Source organism: Ovis aries, chromosome 25 (assembly GCF_016772045.2).
Source record: "Ovis aries strain OAR_USU_Benz2616 breed Rambouillet chromosome 25, ARS-UI_Ramb_v3.0, whole genome shotgun sequence".
NCBI classification, from domain to species: Eukaryota; Metazoa; Chordata; class Mammalia; order Artiodactyla; family Bovidae; genus Ovis; species Ovis aries.
In genome coordinates this window covers 40,101,411-40,111,264 of record NC_056078.1, presented here as the reverse complement: position 1 = coordinate 40,111,264, position 9,854 = coordinate 40,101,411, and the positions used below count along the sequence as shown (strand labels likewise).

General features: G+C 56.8%; 1 protein-coding gene across 2 annotated transcripts in view; it reads left to right on the top strand.

Moving 5' to 3' along the window:
* The first annotated feature begins 882 nt into the window (after positions 1-882).
* GRID1 (glutamate ionotropic receptor delta type subunit 1) overlaps positions 883-9,854 on the top strand; it is a 689,685-nt gene continuing 680,713 nt past the window's right edge. For both annotated transcript variants that reach the window (XM_027962365.3, XM_042241196.1), the window contains exons 1-2: positions 883-1,071; positions 3,183-3,338. In XM_027962365.3, the coding sequence (XP_027818166.2) occupies positions 993-1,071; positions 3,183-3,338 (235 nt within the window). In that variant the 5' untranslated portion in view covers positions 883-992. The remainder of the gene's footprint in view (positions 1,072-3,182; positions 3,339-9,854) is intronic.

The window sequence follows — 9,854 nt, the reverse complement described above, 5'->3', positions numbered from 1 at the left end:
CCTGCCCGACTCCCGGCTGAGCCTCGGGCCGCAGGGCGGGGGATGGGCGCCCGCCACGGCCCGCGGGGCCAGCTAAGGTTCGGGCCCGCGGCTGCGGCGAGTCTCCTTTGGCTCCCCTTGCCTCTCGGCGGCTGGCTCAGCGCCTCGCCCGATCTCTCTCCGGGCTATCCCGGCCCGGCTCCACGAGGGGCTCTCCGCCCAGGCCGTGGATCAGGGCCCCAAACGCTCGGCGGCTGAGGTCAGCCGGGGCCAGGGGGCTCCAGGGATCCCCGAGGGCAGTCGGAGGCCGACCCTTCTCCATTCTCTGGTCCCTGGCGAACGGGGGCAGGGGGCCACGAGGCCCAGAGCCACCAAGTCTCTGCGCGCCGCAGCCTCGGCCGGTCCCACCGTCCTGCCGGCCTCCGAGCGCCCCTCCGACTGGGAGCGCGGAGCACCCGGCGCCCCCTCCCAGCCGCGAGCTGGAGAGCGCCGCGCGGCGAGGCAGAGGCTCCGCAGTCACGTGGTCCAGAGGAGGGCGGAGGGGAGGGAGGCGGGGAGGGAGGGGAGGGCGAGCAGAGTCGAGGGGAGGGGGAGGGGAGGGGGCGTCCTCCGCAGTTCGCTCCTCGCCGGGGCTCAGACACACAGCGATCCCGGAGCCGCCGCGCCGGCCCGGCTGCTGCCGCCGCCGCCTCCGCCGCCTCCGAATCCTCCCGAGCCGCGGGGAGCGCCGCCGCCGCCGCGGGCCGCCCCCGCCGCGCCGGCCTGGGCTCGGGCTGCCAGCGCCGCCGCAGCCACCGCCGGAGCCGGAGCGGGAGCCCGACCGCGCCGGGCTGGGCTGGGCTGGGCTGGGGCGGGCTCAGGGCGCAGGGGCGGGCGCGCGGGGGAAGACGCACGGGCGGGCTCGGCTTTCCCGGGGAGCGGCCCGGGACTGCACCCCGACCGGCGCCTCCCCGCTCCGCGCTGCCCTCGGCCTCGCCCCGGGCCCGGGCGGATGAGCCGCGCGCCCGGGGGACATGGAAGCGCTGACGCTGTGGCTTCTCCCCTGGATATGCCAGTGCGTGTCGGTGCGGGCCGACTCCATCATCCACATCGGTGAGCGCGGCGGGCTCGGGGCCGAGGTTGGGCGGGGGCCCCAGCCGCGCGGGGGGTGCGCGGCGTCCAAACTTGGCTGTTCCCTGGGCCGAGGGGCTCGGCGGGCGGTGCTCCCCCGAAGGGCCGCGCCGCCCCGCGGAGGAGCTGTGCGCGGGCCGCGCCGCGCTCCCGCGGGCTCCTGCTACTCCCGGGGCTCCGATCCCCCCGCGGGGCCCCGCGGCCTCTGCCGACACTTAGGGCCGCGGCTGCGGGGAACCCAGGGCTGGACGCAGGTCCAGCCCCGCGTCCCCAGCGGGGCGGTCGGCGGGGTAGGGCCAGCCCTTAGGTGCAGCTCAGAGCAGCGAGGGCAGGGGGCGGGCAGGGCCCGGGGTCTCGCCAAGTTGGTAGCGCAGGATCGAAGAGGCCCGACCGGAACCGTGCGTGAATGTGGGTGGGGGGGTGTTGTCAGCGTGTGTTTCTGTGTGTGCGCCCGTGGCACCGTGTTGGTGTCACTGCGAGGGGGCGTCGGGGTGTGTGGGGCCATCGGAGCCTCTGTTGATGCGTGCACGATTTATCAGCCTGTTAGAGTGGACAGTGTCTGTCTGTTTCCCTGGTGTGTGTCTGTGTATTTCTCAGTGTATGTGTGTGTGTGTGTGTTTCTGGTTGTGGCGACGGCAGCCCAAAGCTGGACAGTCTCAGAGTTTCTTACGGCCCAAGTCTTGGAGGCCGGCAGATGGTCTGGGCAGGGAGTCAGGGAAGAAGCCTGGGCCCGCGGTGTGTGTGTGCGGAGTGTGTGTGCGTGCGCGCTGAGCGGGAAGAGACCGATGGAGGGAGAGAACCCGGAGAGGAGAGAAGACGAGACGGAGAGGAGGACGAGGCGCGCCGGCGGGGAGTGTGTGGGAGTTGGTAGCAGCAGGGGTGAAATCCCAGGAAGTTGGGCGGGATTGGGGGACTGGCAGCGGTTGGTTTTGGGGAGCCCGTCGGCAGTCGTCTTTCCGGAAGTTGGGGAAGACCAGCGAGCCGAGAGAGGCTGGGGGGTCGGGAGGTGTGAGAAGGCAGGGCTGGTGGGACAGGCGATGGGTGATCAGGGACTAGGCCTGGCCTTGGAGCGCTGCAACCCCTGGCAGGCAACGGGGCGAGACCTGCGTCCTAGTTGTGGGTGGAGGTGGTGGTGGGGCTTGGGTTTTGCGGTCAGCATTGCGGCCCTGGGTGTAGCATGGAACGGGACCTCCCTCCTCCTGCCCAGCCCCCAGTTCAGGGATCACTGGGCCCAGCTCTGGGACTGTGGTGACTCTTAGGGCCTGACAAGGGGGTTGGGCTCGGAGTTTTCCGGGCTGCAGGGGCCAGGCTCAGGCGAGTCCCGCTGATCTCGGCGTCAAGCGCGGAGAGTCAGCCAAGGCAGCCGCAGAGCGCAAAGGCCAGCGGGGGGCTGCTCTGGAGGGGCTGTTCATGGTTCCAGAAGGCCGGTTCAAGAGCGGCCCTTCTGGGCTCCTCAGCTTCTGGGTTAGAAGGCAGAGGGTCTAGGGACATTCTCCTATCAGGAGAGGGATGGAAAGCGGGAGGCAGAGCCCAGGGACTCAGACGGGACTGAGTAGTCCCTCTGCCTGCCCCCGGTCATCAAAGGCCCCTGCAGAAAGACGCCCCCAGCACAGGAAAACCACTGGGGACCTGTTTGCTTAGCTCCTACGGAAGGGGGTTGCACAGGGCAGAAGGAAGTCATCTTTCCATTTTGGGATTGGGGTTGCAAGGGGACTTTCTGGCTCCTGGGATAAGACTCGTGGGGCCATTTAGGCAGGGTATTTAGGTGCCCGAGGTCACACCAGCTTGGTTCAGCCCGTTATGTGGGGCATGGTTGGTATATGAGGGAGCTTGGTTTTGAGACACTCGTGTGACCGGGTGGCTGCATGGACCACGTGCATATGTGTCTCCTGTGGACTATGTTGGCATATTTGGGGTGGTGTATTTTTGTGTCGGTGGGCGGAGGCCCACCTCTAAACTATCCTATCAGGCTGAAACCCCAGCCCAGAACTCCCACCACCCGGCAGCCCGCAGTCCTGCCAGCGCGGTGATAGGAGGGGGTGGGAAAGGAGAGCCCATCTCTAGGCCTGGTGTTGACCCCTCTTCTCCTCCAGGTGCCATCTTCGAGGAGAACGCGGCCAAGGACGACAGGGTGTTCCAGCTGGCTGTATCGGACCTAAGCCTCAACGATGACATCCTGCAGAGCGAGAAGATCACCTACTCCATCAAGGTCATCGAGGCCAACAATCCGTTCCAGGCCGTGCAGGAAGGTGAGTGGCCTGCCGCGGTGCCCAGGGCTAACAGGGCCGGGCCTGCCTCAGGCGCAGTACTGGAGACCCGCTGGGTTGCCAAGGGTTGGACCGCAAGCACTGTGCGCGCTCCCTCCCCGGCCCACCAAAGCTGTGCATCTGGGAGTGCCCTGCGCCTCGGGGCTGGACCCGAGAGCGTGTGAACGGCGAGCCCGGCTCCTTGCGGGGCGTGTCGCGAGCTTGTGCGGCTCCTTTCCAGCTGGGTGGGCGCGTGTGTGCGCCCGGTGCTGGCCGCGCAGGCGTGTGTGGCTCAGGGCCGTCTTTGTTGTTAGAGTGTGGGTGGGCGTGTCTGCGAGCAGGGTACCTGTGTTGGTGCACCTCCCCTGACCTGGATGGGTCGGTGTCTTCTTAGCTGCCGAGGAGGAGGAGTGTCTAGCGCCCAAGCCAGTGCTCTCCCCTCTCCCGAGCGCATCCCGGGGCGCGCAGCACCTCGCTCCCCTCAGTGCTTCGGCTCGCGTTTCTCGGGCACTCTCCTCCTCCCGGTTTCGAGCAGCCGCTCTCACTTGCGGTCCCCGCCGTGGGCGGAGGCATAGCCGCCCGGGCCGGAGGTGGGCGCTGTTTGACCAGGAAAGGAGCGGAGTTGGGCCGGGCCAGGCTGCGGGGAAATCCTAGCCCGCGCCTGGGCCACCTTGGTCCGCAGACTCTGCCCGCGGGCGGGGGCAACAAGTGCGCGACTAAGCGAGGCAGAGCGGGCTGCGTTTCCCTCCTCCCTCGTTCGCCCCCCTCCCACCTGGCTTGAGCCCGGCTTCGGGGACTCGGGGACTCAGGCTTCTCTCCCATGATGCCTGCTTCCTCATTAGGGACTAAGGCTTTCTCTGCGCCGATATCTGCCTGTCCTCGGGCCCCTTTCCTCTCATCTGCCCCCATATCCATGGGTTCTCCTAGTTCCTTATAGCCATGGGTTTGGCTCTGAGGCCCTTGCCCATACTGAAGACACAGTAACAGCTGGTGGCACAGGGTGTGGGGATTCCTCCCAGGAGGAACAGACGTTCCAGTGGGCGCAGGGAGGAGGTAGGCTGGCCGGAGGCTCCAGGCAAGTTTTCCCTGTCCCCCTCTCCCTACCCCCAGCCCCTTAGACCCAGAGACCTCTTCCTGCTTTAGGCTGTATGTTGGCTGCTAGTCTTCTCCAAGGATAGGGTAACTCTGAAGGCTGTGTTCTGGGTTCAGAACGTTGTGATGGAAAGAGGTTTTGGGGAGTCTCCTGTTCTTGCAGAGGAGGGAGAAGGCCCAGCTCTGAGACCTGAAGGTCCAAGGATGTCTTTGGGTAGCTGTAAAAGCCTGCAGGTCTGAATGTGTTTTGGAGGTGGTGGTTGAGTTGGGGTGAGGCTGATGGTCTATCAGGAGAGCTGGTTTTCCTAGCCCTGGCAGGTGTCTGGTGTCCACTGAGGTACAGGAGGTGGAACCCATCCTCCTTAGCTGTCTGATCGTGCCCTACCTGCAGCACCTGCCCCTGCATGTCCTGCCCTTAGACTGCTTTGCTCTCTTTGCAACTGTTGATGTTCTTGTGGTGGGCCCTAGCCAGGAGAGGGTGGGACCTCTGTAGGCAGGAGTGGCCCTAACTCAGGTAAGGATCTCTGGGGACAGAGGCTTTTCCAATTACTTGCCGTGATTTTCACAGTGCCTCATGCTCCCTTTGCACACTCCCCACACTCTTGTCTTTGTGGACATTCATCCTTTGTGCTTGGGAGCTGAGGACACAGCTGGGAGACACCTGCCCCAGGGAACTCGCAGTGTAATGGGGATGCTACTTGTGTTTTCATGGCAGTTTGGCTCTGCCACTTTCTCTGTTGACATATCTCATTTCTGTTGACTTGCCCTCTACTGTACTGAGTTTTCCAGGTTCATTCATTTTGCTCCAAATGATGCCCATTGGCCCCCCTCCCCACTCCAGCAGCAGGTCCCCAAAGACTGAAGATAATGCTCTTGCCCACGGTTACTAACTCTGACAGGTAACACATGGGTGAACTGGGCTCTGGACCCAGAAGGACCTGGAGTGTGGGGTCTGGAGAGGTCATCTCTATCAAAAGGAAGTTGTTGTACAGCTTCCCCTGATTTTACCATTTGGGAATGAAAATCCTGGTGTTATAAATGTGCTGATTTATTTATTTATTTTAAAGATGCGCTTCAAAGCTGTACTTTAATGTAAAATCTGATTTCTAACTCTTGTCAACTAACCAAACAATTTGAGTAACACAGTACAAGTCAAATCAAACAACTATGGGCCGTTCAACCTTCAAGCCTTAATGCAGTTTTGTTCTGGAGACACAGGGCTCCACCCAGGGGCCTTCTCTGGGTCTTAGTTCCTCTGTTTTTATAACTGGAAAAATGTCTCAGGCTGACACAGTCTCAGAAGGGTGTGAGTGAGGATGTGTGCACATCCAGAACTAGAGAATCAGATACGATGCCTGACAGTTGTCCAGGTAGAGGAGTACTGAAGAGATGGTGCTGGACCACCCTCTGCCCAGAGGGCATGTGCTGGTTAAAATTGGCATGCTTTCAACTGATAAGCGGCAGGGGCAGAAATTCACATTGTCCTCCCTGACCTTTTGAAGCCCTGGGATTCTATCAGGGATGGGAGGAATGAGCCCCTCAGCAGCCTCAGGGAGTGCCCGAGCAGGGTGCAGAGGCTCTCCCTCCCTGGCCTCAGGCTTGGTGCGGCTCAGTTCACTGGGCCCTTCCTTCTGTGCTCTGTGGGTGTTGTCCATCTCATGGCTGGGCCCTGGTTGATGGATATCTCTCTTGTGGACTTGGACAGTCCCAGTCCCAGCTGGGAATGGCCAAGGCATGGGGTTCAGTCTTCATCATGGACAGGATGAGCTCCCCATGACCACCCACCGCCCACCCCCATGGTGGATTTGGGATTGAAGTGATTGTGGTCTGAGAGGTAGCACCACACAGGGGTAAGAGCTTAGTTTCTGGGGCCCAAGAAACTGGCTTCAAATCTTGCTTGTCTCATGTGCGGTGTGATATTGGGGGAGGCCTGGCCTTACTCGAAATTTGTTCACATGTCTGCTGAGAGGGGTCCTCCTGGGTTTCTTGTGAGGGTTAATGAGATGAGACATGTATGAATTGTCTGCAAAAGACCTGCAGTAGGTGTTCAGTAAACATGGATTCCCTGTCTGTTCCTTGACCAACTGTGAGTGCATCTAGCTTCTCTTCAGGCTGTTGGTATTTTCAGCCGCATCATTGCTTAAGCTAGTGAATTCCTTGAGAGCGGACCCTAACTGACCTTTTCATTTTCAGCTTTTTGCTTAACTTTCTTTTTCCTGATTATAAAAGAGATGCCTTGCTACAATGAGCATGAATTAATTTAAAAATGTGAAAAAGGAAAAGGGCAACGCATGCTCATTATATAAAATGTGTGGAAGGTGCAGGAAAGCATCAAGAGACAGAACAAAATCGTTCAGAAGTCTACCACTGTTCTTCCTTCTAGTCTTTTTTCACCCACTGACTTTCGTAAGTGCTGAGAGCTCCCATTCTGTTCAGTTGTATATTTTGTTTGTTTTTTTGTTTAACATATCAGTGACTTTTTCTGAAATCATGTGAACTGTTTATAAACATTCCTCTTACTGTCTGCATATATTTTTAAATATCCAAAACGACCAATTTTTTAAAAAATGGAAGCATTTAGGTTGGGATATGCTTGAGTATTTAATTGAAGAAAATAAGGAACTCTACTTTGACTTGTGGGTCCTAAGATTTATACCTGCAGTTTCTTCGGGCTGATTTTGTACAGGCTTCTTACAAGCTTTGAAGCAGTTGGTCAGTTTATGTGAAAGACTGGATCATTTTTAATAAAATGTGCATTTGTTGAGGATTTAGCGAATGATAACACAGAATTGATATTTAAATCCCTGAAAGGTGGTATCCTAGATTTAGTTGGCAAAGTCCATATTAACAATAAGTGTGAAAATTTGTCTTCTAGATACTAGAAGAGACACTAATTTGTTAAATTAAAAAATTTCATATTGCTTTAAAGTGCTTGCTCAAGGAGAAGATTATATAAATGCATAAATGCATAAAAGAACTGGCTGAGCATGAGTCTTCTCTGTTCATTGTATTATCTTTTACTGTAAGTAAAAGACTTGAGTTATTGGCTATGCTGTAGACATATCTGTCATAGAGTGGAAGGATAACAATTTAGGGAAGAGGAAGAAAAAAGGAATGTATATGAGGCAATATTCCTTTTAGTTACAATAAGCACGAAAGTGTTTTAGGAAGACAGGGTAAAAATCACCCAAGTATAGCTGGGTGTTCACAGAATGCAACAATGAAGCAATGAAATAAAATGAAAGTAAAGCGCAGTGAGCTTTGTGGTGTCCATCTGATGGTCTTGCTCATATTATACTGGTCATTCCTAGCTGGTCACTCTGCCCCTGGCACTGTGTGACAGCTGCTAGGTGGTCTCCCTAACTGAACTTTTGTTGTTGTTTTCCTTTATTTAAAAAAAAAAAGTTTTATTGGAGGATAATTTCTTTACAATGTTGTCGTCTCTGCCATACATCAATCATAGTGATATATACCCCCTTCCTCGTGAGCCTCCCCCCCCGACCTTTGCACCCCTCTAGCTCATCACGGAGTGCCAGGCTGGGCTCCCTGTGTTTGATGCCTCTACTGTTTTCCTTGACTTCCGTTCAGGTCCCGCTGAGGCTGTATTTTTGCAGCTCCTGCTGGCAGACCCACTGTTCTCCCTGGGAATGGTGTTATTGGTCCCTGCCTGGGAGACACTGTCAGCATCTCCCTGAGTTTGATGTTAGTGTCATTAAAGATGCTTGCAGGCCCACTGCCATCATTCCCATCCACTCAGCTGCATAATTTTTCTCTTGGTGCAGAATCAAATTTTACCATAACTTTGCTGGTTAAAAACAGAACTGTATTATCTTACAGTTCTGCAGATCAGAAGCCTGACATGGGTCTCACTGGGTTAACATCAAGGTGTCGGCAGCACTGATTCCTCCTGGAGACTCTTGCCTTTTCGGCTTCCCGGGGCTGCTCGTCTTCCTCAGCTCCTGGCCTCCTTCCTTCAGCTTCAAAGCCAGTAGTGGTGGGTACGGTCCTTCTTGCAGGGAGTCACTCTGTCCTCGAATCTCCTCTCTGATCCTTTTGTCTCCCTCCTTCCAGGACCCTTGTGATGGCATTGGGCCCACGGGGATAATCCAAGCCTATCTCTCTATCTTCAAGTCAGTTGATTAGCGCCCTTAGTTCCATTGCAACCTGGATTCTCTTTTACCATGGCTCAGATGTTAAAGAATCCACCTGCAATGCAGGACACCTGGGTTCAGTCCCTGGGTTGGGAAAGATCCCCTGGAGAAGGAAATGGCAATCCACTCCAGTATTCTTGCCTGGAGAATCCCATGGACAGAGGAGCCTGGTGGGCTAAGGTCCATGGGGTGCGCAAAGAGTCGGACACGACTGAGCGACTAACACTTCCGCTTTCTAGCATATTCACTGTTCCCAGGGTTAGGATGTGGATGTCTCTGTGGGCCCTTTTTTTCTGCTACCATGTTGGTACACCTTGGGGGTGCCTATCGTAGACACTGCCCTTCATGACCCTTCCCTCTCTTCTGCACGGCTGGCTGCATTCCTGCATGCTGGGTGGCGTCCTCTTTCTACTTGGAGCATATGGCCATGCTTCCCTGTCCATCATCTTCGCTCTGGAGGTGGCGCACTGTAAGCCTGCAGGCCTCTGTAGACCTCCCTGTGCTCTCCAGTGAGACAACAGCTTCCCTCCCAGAGCCTGCAGGGTGCTCACGTCTAAGGTTCCTAGAGGAGTCTGTTTTGTGAATAGCCAGACTGCAAGGCTGTGCCACCGTGCAGGCCCATGACCTCCATTTCTTCCAGGCCAGGTTCTTCCAATGCCCCTCCCCTCCCCACCTTCCCCGCCGCTCGCCTAGAGCACATGGTGAGGTCCCTGCCAAGGTCAGTTTTGCTTACTGACACCCTCAACTTACTCCTGCCAGCGATGCTTCAGGTCAGAAGGTGGTGGCTGTGGGTGCTGATGGCTACTCACTAAACCCCTCTCACTAGTCCCCTCTGGATTTCTCACAAGCCTGTATCTGTGTAAAAGAATAACTACCATCTTCATTCAGCTGAACTGCTAGGTTCCGAGTTGCCTTTCATCTCAGGGTCCCTCTTGTGTATCTAAACACACACACACACACACACACACACACACACACACACACACACACATACACACACATACCCTCTTTATAGCCTGTACCCCTGCCTTACCCACAGCCTTGTAGCTAATGGGTTATTGTTGTTATTGATCAGTCGCTCAGTCATATCCTACTCTTTGTGACCCCACGGGCTGCAGCACGCCAGGCTTTCCTGTCCTTCACTGTCCTTTCCAGTATCCCTGTGGATACTATGCCATGGCCCTGTCCCTAAGTGGGGAAGATGGACTTACTCTTTGTAGTGAACAGACAGGCATCCCATATCAGGCGTATGGGTCAAAGGCTGTGGGCTTTAGTG